Genomic DNA, 17914 nt, shown 5'->3' on the forward strand with positions numbered 1-17914 from the left:
ACGTAAGGGGCATCTGGTGTTAAGTCAAGTGTCAACACCAGAGGAATCACAGGAGCGTTGCCAGCCTTTTAGGAAGGTGTACGTGCTTTTTTTGAATGTACCCATGTAGCATCGTCCTGGAAACATCGCATTATGGAAGCGCATTCCACAGCGTTGTAGTACGTGGAAGAAAGCTCCTTGAAAACCGCACTGTGGAGGAACGCCATACATCCAGATGGTGGGGATGATATCCTAACTTGTGGCGTGTCGTGCGAAGGTGTTAATTACTTATGATGACCTCCCGATAGTTCACCATTGTTGCATGTACCATGAATACGGATTATCTAGTGAATGCTGGTGGATAAAATCCTTAACAAAGCAAGGTCTTTTTCTAATAATTAATTAATTTACCACAGGGAGTGACACTAACATAACATATTGCAACTAAACTTGGTAACGTAATGAAGCTATATCAGTTCAAAAAGCGGTTCTGACATGGGGAGAACAACTGATAAGAAACTCCCAGACTTTTCTAAGTTTCTCTAACTCTTTTGATATAATATTACTCGAATTTCAAATAAACACAAAACACTAACTGTATTCACCAATTTTTAAATGTTTGGTACATATCAACACTAGAAATAAGGGATTGCTTGTAACTAATTCTAGTAGGCTTCATAAGATACATAATGTATCAACAAAGATAATGTACTTTTATGTGGGGACTTCAATCTATCTCACGTGAAATGGTCTCAACAGGGGGTAACTCACTTAAAAAAAGGTTCAATAGGTCTTCAAAATGCTGCCATAGAATTTTTGGATATGTGCAGCATAGCTGGGCTGGAGCAATACAACTTTCTTACTAATACAGCACATAATACTCTTGACTTAATATTTTGCAATTTCCAAATTGATATACTGAGAGCTAAGCAGTCACTCGTTCCAGAAGATAATTATCACCCGTCCTTAGAAATAGACACAACTGATCTTAATATTAAATTTTTGAAAAATAAATCTATCTCTCGCTTTAATTTTTATAGATCAAACTTTATTGAAATAAATGAAGGCCTTTCCAAAATAAACTGGCAAAACACTCTACTCTAGGAGACAACATCAACGACATACTTGATATATTCTATAAGCAGATTAATAATCTGATAGCTCTGTTCACACCTAGAATTACAAATAAATCATCAAAACAATTTGAATGCTGGTATAGTAGAGCACTTATACACGTGGTAAAAGATAAATTAAAACTTCACAAAAAATGGAAAAAATATAAAAATCCGCTAGATTTCGATGAATTTTGCTTACTTCGTTCAAGACAAAAACTTTTACAAAAAAAGTGTTATAAATTTTATATTGATCGTATGCAAGAATATATCAATAAAGATCTTACTCGTTTATGGTCATACGTTAAATCCCTAAGAACGGGTAATATAGGTCATCCTAACACTGTTATACAACGGAAAAGATTTCAATAATGAGACCGAGATATGCTCTGCTTTTAGTCAACACTTCAAAAGTGTTTTTGAAAATCCCGCAGATTCCTATGATGATTATGAACTTCCATCGGGTTGCCTAAGCAACGAACTTATATCGAAAATATCAGTAGATGCACATGAAATAAAACGCATTCTGAAATCACTCAAAATAAATAAGGGCGCGGGCAGTGATGGAATACCTCCAGTGTTTCTTAAAAATTGTGCCGATACTTTAGCTTTACCTTTATCAATTATATTTACCTTGTCTGTTAATCGTTACGGAGATTTCCCTGCAAAATGGAAAGAGGCCCTCATTGTGCCAATATACAAAACTGGACAACGAAACCAGATCGTTAACTACAGACCTATATCAATCCTCAACTCGATGGCAAAAATTTTCGAGATTGTAATACAGAAGCGTATTACACCTCTCGTACATAAATTTATACCACCAGAACAACATGGTTTCATGAAGAGGCGCTCTACTGTTACAAACTTGTCTGTGCTTGTTAATTACACTGTCGATAAAATGAGTAAAGGAAAACAGGTGGATGTTATCTATACGGATTTTGAAAAGACTTTTACCGCGTGGATAACATTATTCTGCAAAAAAAATTATATGCGCTTGGTATAAGAGGTGATTTAAATAGATGGCTTTACTCCTACATAATAAACAGAAGACAGGCTGTAGTTCTGGGTGGTGCCAAAAGTGATTTTATATATGCGTTATCTGGAGTTCCACAGGGATCTATTTTAGGACCATTGCTGTATAACGCATACTTATTGGACATATTTACCTGTTTTAAACACGCACGTTTCTTGATGTATGCAGATGATAAGAAAATTTACTATGCCATTGATTCAACTACAGACTGTCATCTCATACAAAAGGATTTGAATAATCTGGCAGTATATTACACGAAGAATCGCATATGTATAAATGGCAGCAAATGCCAAAAAATAACATTCACGAGGCAAAAATGTCCGATTAAATTTACGTACAAGATAGGTTACTCCTTAATAAAAGAAGTAAAGTCAGTTCGGGATCTTGGTGTTACACTGGACTCTAAATTAACTATGTCTGAACACATTGAAATTATAACTAATGGAGCTCTTAAACGACTCGGATTTATCAAACGTACATGTAGTTCTCTTACAAATATAACATGCATAAAAACTCTGTACTCAACATACGTAAGGAGTATCCTTGATTATGCATCATGTATTTGGTCACCTCACTATGCAGTACATATAAACAAAATTGATTCTATACAGAAGAAGTTTGTCAGATTCTTGTGCTTCAAGGATTACTCTCATTTCGACACCTATTACGATGTCTGTGTACGCTTTGGAATGAAACCTCTGTTTATACGGCGGAAAAAAAGCGATATACTGTTACTCCATATATTATGGAATAACCTTATAGACTGTTCGGAATTATTAGAATCTATATATCTAAGCGTACCGGACTACAGAACCCGTCACACTTCCTTGTTTCACGTCCCCCAAGTAACTACAAATTATGCCCAGAACAATATTTTAAAACGTATAACATACTTATATAATACCGAGTACGCAGGTACTGACATTTTTGCGACGTCTAAGCAACGCTTTTTACACGAAATCTCAATACTTAAAACACACGAAAATAAAATTGTATAATATAAACACGAAAACACTCAATCAGCTACACCTTCACTCACCTACACTATACACACACACACACACACACCTCTTAAATAATATTATTATTAACGTATGTAATAATATTAGCATTAAATAACAGATGTATACCTATTAAAGTTTTGTAACTATTATTCTTAATCCTAAATTGGCATATTTGTAAAATTATTTGTAAGTCTATTGTAATGGTATATAAAGCTGTTGGATTATTAGTAAATAAATAAATAAATAAATAAATAAATAGCTTTAAGGGTAAATGTATACACTTCTACAATAAAGTCCCAGCCACAGTTCAGGCATTATCCATAAATAAATTTAAATGTTTTATAAAAAAATGGCTCTGTCGTAAATCCTATTACTCCACTGCTGAATATCTAAATGATCGGACAGCCTGGGACTAGATTGTGATTATTTTATAGCGACTGTACAATATTGTATATTTTTATTGAAAAGAGCGCATAAAAAAAGATTGCTGGGAGAGTTTTTGCGCCGCTTCTTCTCTCTCAGAGCGCCATTTGTTTTGCGAAGCGGTAGTAATATCTAGTAGTTTAAGAAATGACATCAAAAAGAATTCTAAAGGAATCAATTTTGAGAAAATAAATGCCTTTTTATCAGGTATAGGTAAAATAGTTTCTATAGGATTCAAATGCGTGTAATTGTAACTGTGTTTTTACATAAGTTTTTGTCTGTCTACACCAAATAAGATCTCTGAGCCAACAAATGGCGCTAAACTTCACAACGACAACTATGTACAAGTACCATCTCGACTCCTGTCAACCACAGTCCCCCTGGAAACGTACTCTGAAAAGGTCACGAAACGTCCTAATATAAAAATAATAAAAATTTAACTTTTACGCAAAAACTAATGTAAAAACATAGTTACAATTACACGCGTTGTAATCTTTTAAAAATTAGTTTATTTAAATGGGTAATATTCGCAAGGTAGATGGTACATACCACAGAAATGAAAAAAAGATATTATGTTATAACTGCTTATTGCTTGCGGCATGACTGTTGTCTATTGCCGACAGACCACTGACCTGCTCCATATGTTTGACAGCAAATTAGTGGTACCTCTTTGAAGCACCACTTGCGAGCGTCCATAGAACTAATTTTGACGTTTAATAAAAATGGCTGCGAAGGAACGTACAAATTTACTACAATAAACTTATATAAATATACAAAATATACTTCAAGAATCAACGTAATAAAATACTTTGTAAATAGTTTTCAACCATCTATCTATATTTACTGAGGTTGTCATCACTAGTTTTAGTACCGCAGACTCTCGCTACATGGCCAACAGCGCCAAAATGGCGAATATCAAACAGGCACAAAAGCACTTTGACAGCCGCCAGTCCAGTGGTATATAGTAGAGGTCAATGCGACAGAAGCTATTCTGTCAATAGAAAAAAAAAATTGTGTAAGTAAGTATTTGGGAATCATTTAATCTAAAGCCATCGTAAATATGCAATAAATGTTAAAATGTTAAGGATTAATATTGTATTTGTATAAACAGCTTTTGCATTACCGCTTTATAATTGCCAATTTTCTAAAGTATTAAAATATATATAGTATGTTATCCTTATGAGATAGACATATGCAATCGCGGACTTTTCTGTAGAACTATATAAGGTTCACAATTGCACCATACATCATCTTGTTATATCTCAAATCATTTTGGTTGAAAGCTCCCAGACGCCTTATTTTTTTTGACACCTCCAACAAATATCGTTAATGTATTTAAAATTTACATAAAAACTAAACAAATTATACACTTAAACCTTCCTCAAGAATCATGCTATCCATTGGTCAAAACAACATGATTATCGGTGCAGTAGTTTTTGAGTTTTTCGTGAACAGACAGACAGATAGACGCGGCGGAGGACTTTGTTTTATAATATTATATGGTGATATACATTCACCGCATTGCGCTTACAATGGTCAGGAGTATTGAGAAACTAGTTCTTTTTATTTATGAAAATAAGCGATGAGACGAGCAGGACGTTCAGCTGATGGTAATTGATACGCCCTGCCCATTACAATGCGCTGCCGCTCAGGATTCTTGAAAAACCCAAAAATTCTGAGTCGCTCAACAATTGCACTCGTCACCTTGTGACATAAGATGTTAAGTCTCAATTGTCCATTAATTTCACTAGCTACGGCCCCCTTTAAACCGAAACACAGTACCAAATGTTTACACATTACTGCTTCACGGCAGAAATAGACGCCGTTGTGGTGGTGGTATAATCTAGCCGGTTTCCTGTGCAAAGGAGCCTCCCTCAAGTAAAAGTTAATTCTCATACTGAAAAAAAATCCCCATATATTTTATGTGCTTAGTCTTTTTTTTTATGGAATAGGAGGACAAACGGGCGTACGGGTCACCTGGTGTTAAGTGATCACCGCCGCCCACATTCTCTTGTAACACCAGAGGAATCACAAGAGCGTTGCTGGTCTATTAGGATTTCTATGGCTTACCATTTTCTCTAGTCCAATAGTTAATTGCCTTAGGAGAGGCTTCAACGTGGCACTGTAGAGTAACATCGGTGCCTGTGGGAGCTCCCACCAGCTGATTTGGTACTTGAACTAACGGATGAACTGAAACAAAGACAGGGATTTGTTGATATGTTTATACAAAATTTTAACGGTGTTATTACAAAAAAATAATTTAAACATGGCTTAAACACGTCTTTTTTTAAACAGTGGCCTAACTATAACAACGTCAGTGACCTGACAATAACGACGTCTAAAATATAGTTTATCTTTTTTTATTACAAAACAGTGTTTACCTTGTGCTTAACTAAAACGTCATTAAGCACAACATAAAATTAAGTGTGCAGGAACAATAATTAGAGAAACGGAACGCAATTTTTGTCATCTGTCATCTATTTGTCATCACAATCTAAATATTCCATTTGAATATAAATTATAATCTATCCGTTACGTTACGAAGACAAGCTTCGACTCTTGTTTAAATTCAAATTCAAATATTTTTATTCAAAATAGGATTCAAAATCACTTATTGAACGTCAAAAACTACCACCCATTAAATATAGACTGCCTCAGACCTGAGAAGAAGGGGTTCAAGAAACTCAGCGGGCTTTTTTTTATAAAAATATGGATTACAATGTAATATAGTAATTAAGGAGCCTGACGGTGTACGCTTCATTCCCAGTCTGTGGTATCATTAAGAAAATCGTTTATGCTATATACCTATATATACTACATAAACGTTTCATATATAATAACAATAGAAAGACACAGATTTATAATGGGACTTTTTTAAAACAAGTGTTCAACACATGTTTAATTTTTTTTGGTAAAACACAGTAAATGTTTTATAAATATGATTTAGTGAATATTTAAAAAATCGATAAGTGACTTATGTATCCTATATTAGTATTCTGTACATTGTTATCGTAGGCCATATTCATACTAGAAAACAAAAACCAATGGATAGTTAAGCCTTTAGAGAGTAAGAGATGTACATAGTTACTTTTTGTTAATATGTATTTATGTAAGTTTAAGTAAGTATATTGTATTAAATATAACGTTGTCTTGTACCCATAGTACAGGCTATGCCTAGTTTGGGGCAAGACAATTTGTGTAAGAGTGTGTCAATATTATTATTATTATTTGGTAGGCGCCCAGTGCCCTGGTCTTGAATGATAGGGAGATCTTAGCGTCCAATTGAAAAGTAGACTGTATTTAATAAATTTAATTCGTGAAGTTCAATTGACAAAGGTAATATTACAGTTCGTATCAAAAGTGAAAAGGCTCTCTGCGACGCGAGCGTATCGCATCAAAAACCGGTCTGTCCGCGCGACCGTCTTAATTCGGCCGCTTAACACAGCGACTGTGTCGCTTACATTATTATTTTAAATATAAGGTAGAGGCTCTCTATGAGTTGCAGTTCTATACTCAAATCAAATCAAAATGAGTTTATTGATGTTAATAAAGGAAATGGCTCTTATGAATGTCAAATGTTTTCTTTTCTTTTTACATTTACTACCACATCGGAAAATGTTGAGATTTAACGAGAAGAAGTGGCAAGAAATTCATTGCCACACATTTAAATCAACATTTACAGCTTCAACGTTTTTCAAATTATTTCAGTTACAAACTTCAAATACTCAATGCCTTATACAAGTAACTAAAATGTAAAAAACTAAGTAAAAACAAGATTTTTTTTGGTACAGTAGATGCATCAATAAATCATCACGCATCCCATAAATAAATAAAGATATTTTGCTAGCATTTAATTTGCGATTATAAAAATATAATAACTTTAATTTAAAAAACATGAAGCACCGTTTCAGGAAACACGATCAACCTGCCACCACAAGTAGTCAGAAATTACTATAATATTTTTTTATAATTGTCGTTACATTAGCCGCGACGAAATAGCTAATGTGCCCGCTGATTATTGTATAGTAATAGGAGAATATATTTACAGCAGCTCTAATATATTCGAATTTCAAATTAATTCGAAAACCTCCAATTCCAGACCAATACATTAAGCGATTTTAGCTCTAGCCGTAGAATCATTCAAAAGCTCGCAGTCCTTCACTGATCGCTAGTTGTGTATTAGTTTTGGGTACATTAACTTCAGCGTACAAATAGCAAATATAAACATAAGTGAGTGGTTTGCGGCACAGCACAAAGTACAATTAACCACATACTCCTATTAGCGAAATTCATGTACGCAGTTTTGATGTTTACATGAATAAAATACAGCACATTCTGGCGCGGACGTTTTTGATACATTTTAAACGTGTGCCGCACCGCGATTCGCATATGCTGAGGTTTTAGTAGCATTTTTGTTTACACAAGTTTCCATTTGCAGTGGGAATGTTTGTGTGCGTGCGTTAGTGCAGATACTGAAAAAGCAACTGGTTTATATAGTTGAACGTTTCCAAGCTTCGAGTGGTGCATTTTTATGTAACGTTTACTTAGCAATCTTGTATTATTTATACTGTCAAGTTACACTTTGTACTGATGTTTCGCACTAGTTTAAAATATGCGTGTATAAATTAACGCACTTCAACCGACATCAAAAACATAAGAGGGCTCTCAATTCGTCGGTTTTCTTTTTGACTGGTGGTACCATTGTAATTTGGTCTAGATCTGACAATGGCATCCATGAGAAAACTATAAAAGTCTTATACTTTCTTTAAGTATGTGTATTATTTTATTACTATTTGAATTTATATTTGAAACAGCGCTTTCTTGTATGAAAAAAAAAAATTAACAACTTTGTACTATATAAGTAATATTGTCAACATGACAAATAACAAAATCCAGTGTGGCCACCTTGTACATTTAAAAATATTTCTGCAACAAAATGGTCTCCTTCTAAATTTAAAAATGTTTTTGTAACAAAAGCATATATGTAGATACTTCCTTGTACATTGCCGATTGAAATGAAAACTTAGAACTTATGGTGTTAAAATTTAAAATTTCTAAATATTTAAAAACAATTACTTAAATTATTAATTTCAATTTATGTGTAAAAGATTTTTTCAAGACAAACAATAACACTATTTCAACAATGAAAAGTATACATTGAACTTTTCACTAAATTCAAAATCAAATTCAAATATTTTTATTCAAAATAGGATGTGAAATCACTTATTGAAAGTCAAAAAAACTACCACCCATTCCAAAATGAATGCCTCGGGCCTGAGAAGAATGGGCGCAACAAGCTCAGCGGGCTTTTTTTTTCAACAAAATATATATATATGTTTTACAATTAAAGTAACATTTACAAAGTAACAAAGTACAATTAAACTTATTATTTAATAGCCTGAGGGCGGTCGCTCCATTCCCAATCTGTGGTATCATTAAGAAAGTCATTTATGTTATAGTAACCTTTACCACACAAACGTTTTTAACAATTCTTTTGAATAACGTAATACTTTTGTTTTGGACATTTTCTGGGATCTTGTTGTAAAAGCATATACATCGCCCCACAAAAGACTTACTAACTCGACTTAGCCGAGTAGTAGACATCATCAGTTTAAATCCATTCAATTTCACTTATAAGCACTAATGTTGCACAATACGTCAGCTGTATAGCTACAGATATACCGCTATAAGCATTTCGTTGACGCTAACTCACGATATTTCACCCATACAAAAAGTGTCTAACTATACAATAGATTTACATAAATTTTTTAATTATTTATTTATCGCATGGGCTTGTCACGAGCATATCGGTGACGCAAGCCCATAAGATTTTCCCCTACCAAAAAGTGCCCAATATGGCTGAAGAAGTCGAAAGAAGAATCTTTACAATGAATTTATTTTACATCCGGCAAGTATTCACATTAACCGAGTCTCGGGCGCATCGTTTGCACAGACGAACAGCGGAGCCACTCCGCGGTGAATTTTGCAGCGCCACTGTCAGATGTTGACTTTGGATATTACCAGAGAGTTGGCTGCATTACAACTGTTTGTATTGAGTTGAGTTTCATTTGACTAGTCTCGTAATAGTTTGCTCTCAATTAAATCTAAGTTCCCCTGCTACTGTCTCCGTGTTTCAATATTCATGATTAGCTCAACAATTTCGGATTGCGTTGTAAAATTGTGGCATTTTCACTTAAAAATTTGATTTGATTTGATTTGAATTAATTTTGTCGATAGTACATACCATTGACAAAATTAATTTAAATCAAATCAAATCAAAATCACTTTTTTCATGTAGGTTACGGAAATGACACTTATGAATGTTAAAAAATATATTTTTCTTATTGAATCTACCGCTACTTCGTAAATGGTTGATTGAGAAGAAGTAGCAAGAAACTCATTGCAACTCTTTTATATCAAGATTTACATTTCCATCGATTACAATATAATATGATGCAACAAACATACATACATTCACGACCCACTTTGCTGACAATTCTTTTAAAATCATAAAATTATATATTACTTATTATATATACCACTGGTGGACTGTGTTATTACATAAAAGTAAAACATGTATCGAACACTTGTATTAAGAGAGTTCTATTCACAGAACGGCTACCCTATGTAAATTAGTCAGTTTTCATTAGTTCACGAATGTTCATGACCAAGCGTCTCTCATTTCTTTTACTAAAGAAAAAAATAGTATGACATCTAACTGATACTTATCACGTTAATACAAGTCACACAACTGTTTAAAGGGGTCTCTTACCTTTTCTGTGATACTGGTATTAAACCTGACTCACCTTAGCCTATTTTTTTTTCCCAAAACGTATGTCTCTATTTGTCTACATATATGTATTTTCATATTTTGTATTATCATACATTACAACATAGCTTTATTCAAATCAAATCAAATCAAAGTCAGTTTATTCACATAGGTCACGGAAATCACACTTATGAATGTCAAAAAAAAGTTGTTATTGAATCTACCGCTACTTCGTAAAGGGTTGAGTTAATGAGAAGAAGTAGCAAAAAAATAATATAATAGTTTTTCATTTCTTCGTTATCTAACTAAGTCGGCCTTATAAATATACTTGGTATAAAGTTATACCTGAGAATTAAATTTAATACTTTAGAAGCAATTAATATAATAGTTTTTCATTTCTTCGTTATTTAACTAAATCGGCCTTATAAATATACTTGGTATAAAGTTATACCTAAGAATAAATCAAAGTGTTTACAAATAGACATTTTGTTGATGATTGGTTTATTCGGACGTGTAACGTTTCCCGCGTTTATTTGCAAGGCTGCTTGACATTCCAAACTTCAGAATTATCATTGTATTGACAGTGTTGTCAGTGATATAATCATAGTTTTGTATAATTTTTGTTTATTCTCAAGTATAACTTTATCCCAAGTTTATTTGTAAGGCCAAATGTGTCAAAATGAACTCATATAGATATTACAAAAAAATAACAAACAATTCTATATTACCAGCCAAATAATACCCTACGAAAATACAGCCAAGCCAATGGCAACCTTGGCATGACATAGTTGCAAATCTTTGCTGGAATTCTCATGTCAAAAAGAAACGAGAGGAGTTCGAAATACAGTATATGATGTGCTGGTTACTTTGAATGTACTCCTCATGAAAATGAGGAAAATCAAAGTCATCATACATAAGCATTACCAGTGGGAGGCTCCTTTGTACAGGATGCCGGATAGATTATGGGTACCAGAACGGCGTCTATTTCTGCCGTGAATCAGTTATGTGTAAGCATTACTGTGTTTCGGTGCGAAGGACGGATAGCTAGTGAAATTACTGGGCAAATGAGACTTGACGTCTGATGTCTCAAGGTGATGAGAGCAGTTGTAGTGCTGCTCAGAATTTTGGGTATTTCAAGAATCCTGAGCGGCACTGCATTGTAATGGGCAGGGCGTATCAATTACCATAGCTGAACGTACTGCTCGTCTCAACCATTATTTTCATAAAAAAGCAGATCTTTATGCCGATGTGGACTTATGTTCCCAACAAAAAGATTATCCAAAGCTTTCAGAAACAGGTGCGCACAGGTATTGTAAATGGTAGGTAAGAAACGACAATTTTTATCGTGACCTATAGATGGATCTAGTCATAAATATAGTAAAAAAGTATGCTGATCATCATCATGAGCTAAGACTTCACTATCAACTAACACGGTTGGTCCCTTCACCGTTGTTACGTATCTCTTCCGGGGGTAATACGTCACAACAGCCGACCGACCACAGCGTGTCATTTCATGGGACGTATAAAATAATGGGTATTAAAGAGCAGTTTCCGACTCATTTGATTCAGTCTCGTGCCAGATTTTGGCGAGTCAACACGTCCTGAGGATGCCTCGTGTAGAGGCGAAACAAGTATCGAATTGTTTAAAGACAAATATTGGCGGAATAAACACTAAGGAAAACTCAAATAATTTTGATAATTATGGATTTCCGCAAAGTAAAGTACTTCAATAAATTTTCAAAAACACGGGTTAAGAAGACTCAAAATAACTTAAACTTTTGAGTTAGTGTAATGAAAACAATGTAATACAGTGCAGTTAATGGCGAAAATAATATGTATTAGTTTAAAGAACATACAAACACGATGTCTACCCCTTAATGGAGACTACAAGAAATAGCTAATAGACACTGTCCTAGTTTTAATACACAGAATATAAGTTATATCATAAAAAAATTCTGTTACTGTCTTTACTCATCTTAAGTAATAACATGACTTTATTAAATTTACAATTAACTTCATCTGTTTAAAGTACTATGTTAATAAAGAAATGGAGAAAGTTTAATAAAGGCGACAGTTAAGCTCTATAAGGAACGGATTATTGTACAAATGTAAGCAACTCTGTCGACATCTCTTAAAGCCAGTTTAGAGTGAATTAAGGAAAAAGGAATTTTCTCCATCGGCCTCAGATCGCAGCTTATTTGCGGTTATTCTCTTTGACCGTCGTTATGTTCCTTTGGACGGCTTTTACGAGTTCGAGTGGACAATTTAGCGAACAAAATCAGAACGATCAGAATTTTTGTTCTAATTAATAAGTTGGTTCAATGAGCGCTGTCAAATAAACCAAACAAATAGGGCGCCCATTCAGTTTCAAGTACTTATAAAATAAAATGTTTTGTTTTTTGAAACAAATCCCGGAATTCGTTGAAGCTGATTAACAAATTTCTTGTATAAGTAGATCGGTATTCTCTACAGCAATCAAAAGTTAGAGAGAGTTTTCCGGGGAAGGATTTCGCGCGGAATTCTTGAAGTGACAGTTTGATTAACCGAGCACAGTTCAGGCTTTCCGATTTCTTGGTGTTTTGTAGAGCTGTTTTAGATAGATATTGCAGATTATTGTTACTTGCTTTCTTTTAAAACATAATACATTAACATAGGTCTATTATTACATAACAAGGGCTCAGGGTCTCTTTTGTGGCTAAAATTAACTCCCTTAATTTTATTGTTTATTTTGGCAATGTAAGGTTTACAGTGATTTATTTCTTCTGATTTTATTTTATATTTTATTGATAGAATGCTTGGACATATAAAAACCCTTACATATTTAGTACGTGCGGATTGCTGCATTTACTGCACTAATTATTCTTTTGAGTTCTATAGTGATTTATATTTAAATTTACAGAAGTACAGCAAATGTTACAGTAATTTCTTTGATGTTTCATTGAAGTTTAACATTTTCCGCAATGAAAATCCATTTTTTTAACATTCAAACGTAACATTTTTGAGCTACGTGAGGTTTTTCATTTAATGATGCAAAAATTATGAACTAACCAACTATCTTATAAACGTAGTAAAAATTACAAATGCTGTGGTATCTTATAAGTGAATTAACTCTTATCCATATTATTATTATATTTTAAGTTTAAGCAAGTAATGAGTGTAATTTGTTAGTTGCCCAAATAAATAAATAAATAAAGTTGTCTAGTTTGATATTGTCACTGAGATAAATTATAAAATACATATATGAATGAAATGAAATGATTTGTAAATCGATGTAAATGTAAATCTAATATATAAAATTCTCGTGTCACGGTGTGCGGGACCGAACTCCTACGAAACGGCTTTACTGATTCTCATGAAATTTTGAGTGCATATTGGGTAGGTCTGAGAATCGGACAACATCTATTTTTCATCCCCCTAAATGTTAAGGGTGGTCCACACATTTTTTCTTTTTAACTTTTTTTTTTTATATTTGTTTGATTATGAGTCAGCATTAAAAATACATACAACTTCAAATTATCACCCATTTACGATCAACAGTTACTTTTGTATCGGGATTTTAATATCGGCAATACAACGTTTGCTGGGTCAGCTAGTCTCGATATAAAAGACTGGCAATGAGTTTCTTGCTACTTCTCCTCATTAGCGGTAGATTCAATAAGAAAAAAAAATTTTTTTTTGACATTCATAAGTGTCATTTCCGTGACCTACATGAATAAACTGATTTTGATTTGATTTGATATATATGGCTACGCTTCTTCTTACAATGTCTATCTAGCTAATGAAGGGTGGCAGTCAGCTTAACTTTGTTCGGTCTTTGGCAAGGTTACAAAACCTTGTGACACTTGTGATTTAACACCGGCCCTTTCCCGGATATTACACAGAAAAGACTTCTACCTTCAGCAATTCTTCCTCCGGCTACTTCGCTCAACTTTACCATAGCCGTAACTTACTAATTATGACAGTCGTCACGACCATCATGTTAACGATGCATCCAATATACGATTATTTTAAATTTATAAAGTTTATTCTTTTTAATTTTTATGAAATATTTGATATTATTTTAATCGCGATTCATATATTGGATGCAGTACCTTACAAAATAATTTGTTATGTATATTACAACAGCCATTGTAAAATACTCTATTTGATTGAAAAGAGTGGCCGTTGAGTTTCTTATATGTTCTTCTCACAAGCTCTACTTTTTTCGAACATATGGTAGATTCAGTAAATAAATATTTATAGTGACGATTTAAAAACGCTTAGTTTAAGCCTAATTTAATTATAAACAATATGTTATGTTTTTTAAAGTGATAACCCTCACTCCTAGAATTAATACACAAATAAAATTTGAAAAACAAAATTTTATGAACGATGCGGGACTCGAACCCACGACCTCCGGTGTTCCGTGCCGGTGCTCTAACCAACTGAGCTAACCGTTGGAGTACCGCCTCATTACAAAATTCTGTTTGCTTTGTTCAACTCTCGCCGGAGGTTCGAGTCCCGCATCGTTCATAAAATTTTGTTTTTCAAATTCTATTTGTGTAATTTAATTATGTTAATTTGACTTTGAATAAAATATCGTATATATGACTTGACAGTATTTTGATTTGTCAATGACTGCGTTAGCTAGTGGTTTAATATACAAATACTAGAAGGCATGGCTGACTGTTTACGACTTATCAATCCAAATTTGTAACAGTAATCATAAATTCACTTTCTTCTATTTTATATCCGTTAGAGATGTTCTTCTCTCTCGCACTCATTGTTTGTCTATTCCTATAATATAACAATAATAATATTGACACACTTTTACACAAATTATCTTGCCCCAAACTAGGCATAGCCTGTACTATGGGTACATGAAAACGATATATTTAATACAATATACTTACTTAAACATACATAAATACATAGAAACACCCATGACTCGGAAATAAACATCCATATTCATCATATGAATGATTGCACCTACCGGGATTCGAACCCGGGACCTCTAGCTTAGTAGTCAGGGTCATTAACCATTTGGCTATATGGGTCGTCCATATTTACTAGCATATCTTACCAGTGGGAGGCTCTGTTTGCACTGGATGCTAGCTAGATTATGGGTTGGTGCCCATTGGTACCCATAATCTAGCTAGCTGTTGTGGTCAACAGCACGTATTTCTGCCGGCAAGCTATAATGTGTATGTATGTATATGTTTCGGTTTGAAGGGAGCCGTAGCTAGTGAAATTACTGGGCAAATGAGACTTAACATCTTATGTCTCGAAGTGACGGGCCCTATTGTAGTTCCGGTCAGAGTTTTTGTGTTTTTCAAGAATCCTGATCGGCACTGCATTGTAATGGGCAGGGCCTATCAATATCATCAGCTGAACGCCTTGCTCATCTCATTCCTTATTGTCAAGAAAAAAGAAAAGCATAAAAAATATGTGAAAATAGTTTTGCTAACATAGTTAAAAAGCATTCAGCATTAAATTAAAATGGCGGCAGGTTTAATTCTAACAAGACGAACTAATGAACTAATTTAAAGTCCCTAAAGAATACAACAGATAAATAGATGTAACAATAACGGTTTAACATTACATTATTGCCATGTTAGTAAACAGAAGAGTAAGATAAAACATTAGCTTTTTATTTATTTTTCTTTTTAAGAAATAGAGTCTTGATGAACAATATGCAAATAAAATTTGAAAACAAGATTTTATGAGTCCAACTGAGCCAACCGTTTGAGTGTTTTGTGTGAGTTGATTAAATCTTGTATGCTTTGTTCAACTTTCAGGTTGTGGCTTCATCTACAGGATTTTCTTTACAGTTGATAGCCTCGTCAACCCCGATATTTGCATATTAGGAAATTGACTTGAGATGTCCCTCTTGCAAATTTTAGACTTGCAAAGGGAAGAGAAGAAGTTGGAAGAGCGCTCACGGAACGAGAGAAGTCGCGCATTCGAGTCCCACATTGTGCATAAATTTTTGTTTTTAAATTTAATTTGTGTAATTAACCCCACAAGTGAAGGTTATCACTTTAAAACATAACAAATTGTTTATGATCAATGTATCACTCATCATCAGGTGAACAATATGTTCACCTGATGATGAGTGATACGCCCTGCATACGCATTATATTGCATTGTCACTCAAGATTCTTGAAAACGTCAAATTTCTCGGCATCGCTGTAGTGCTCGTCACTTTGAAACATAACATCAATAACGTTCTACACACACATAAGGACATAATACCATTCGCAGTCTGATAACAGAACGGCAGAAGTGTGCTTAAAGACAATGTAAGCACACTTTTCTCCTAAGTGAACAAAAGTAACCTGAACTGAATAAATGTTTTACATTGCTGCTTATTGCCCAAGAATATTTATTATAACTGGAGTAAATGAGGCAATGTATAGATATAGCAGTGGAAATTTATTATGGAGTAATTTGTAGCATATTCTATAATATTTCGGTTTGGGTTTCACATGAAGTGATTTCTCCATTTGTACAGAACGTCACTGCATAAGAAATATTAATTATCTTCGGTACCAAACTGAAACGCAAAAATGCTTAGATATTACTTCTTGACGGTGGAAAATGGCACCGTTGTGGAATCTACTTACCGGACATCCTATATATTAAGAAGTAATAAAAAATATTTTTTTTATCGTTAGACATAGGTGACATGATGTTTTCACTTGAGTACAGAGAATGCAGAGTTTCAGTTTCAGAGACAATTTTAATCACAGTAAAATATCTACAAAAAAGAAACTATTAAAATATTAATGAATTTCAGTAGAATTCCAAAAATGTTACTGAAGCGGTATAAAACGAACAAACACATAAACACTCGCAAATATACACAAACACACACACCACGAAAGTTTTATACTATACATATTATTATGTTAAAGTAAGTTAAGTTGAATATTCATTAGTTGATTTTTTGTTAATATAGAGAGACCTGTAAATGGCTGTTATATGTGCACTCAAATTCAAATTCATATATTTTTATTCAAAATAGGATGTGACATAACTTATTGAAAGTAAAAACCACCAAAAAGAATGCCTCAGACCTGAGAAAAATCGGCGCAATAGACTCAGCGGGCTTTTTTTTCATCAAAAAATATGTTTACAAACTAATATTGTACAATTAAACATATTATTTTATAGCCTGAGGGCGGTCGCTCATTCCCAATCCGTGGAATGAAAGTCATTTATGTTATAGTAACCTTTACCACACAATTCTTTTGAATATCGAAATTCTTTTGTTTTGAACATTTTATGGGATCTTGTTGTAAAAGCATATAAATCGACCCTCAAAAGACATAGCCGAGTAGTAGGTATAACAAGTTTTTGTTTGTTCCTCGTGTTAACATTATGATTGTCACAGTTTCTAGCAAATTCCTCATTGTGATTATGATTTTTAAAACTCATGTGTAACATTTATGATATTGGTCTTTTCTGTCAACGTGCTGTACGCACTACACTGTAGGCGCGCAAGGCGAGGGGTGCGGACAGCGGGGGGAAATGCTCCGGCTATTTACCCCAGGTCACGACTGCATTCAACTCTCGCGCGACAACTGTAGGTATACAGTAATATTATTAT

At 33.7% G+C, this 17914-nt stretch overlaps 1 protein-coding gene across 1 annotated transcript in view; it reads right to left on the reverse strand.

The window, feature by feature from the left end:
- LOC126966329 (lachesin-like) overlaps window positions 1-17914 on the reverse strand; it is a 173265-nt gene that overhangs the window by 32018 nt on the left and 123333 nt on the right. The window contains exon 7 of the mRNA XM_050810319.1: window positions 5625-5744. Coding sequence (XP_050666276.1) covers window positions 5625-5744 — 120 coding nt within the window. The remainder of the gene's footprint in view (window positions 1-5624; window positions 5745-17914) is intronic.

This window comes from Leptidea sinapis, chromosome 10, assembly GCF_905404315.1.
Source record: "Leptidea sinapis chromosome 10, ilLepSina1.1, whole genome shotgun sequence".
Classification (NCBI taxonomy): domain Eukaryota; kingdom Metazoa; phylum Arthropoda; class Insecta; order Lepidoptera; family Pieridae; genus Leptidea; species Leptidea sinapis.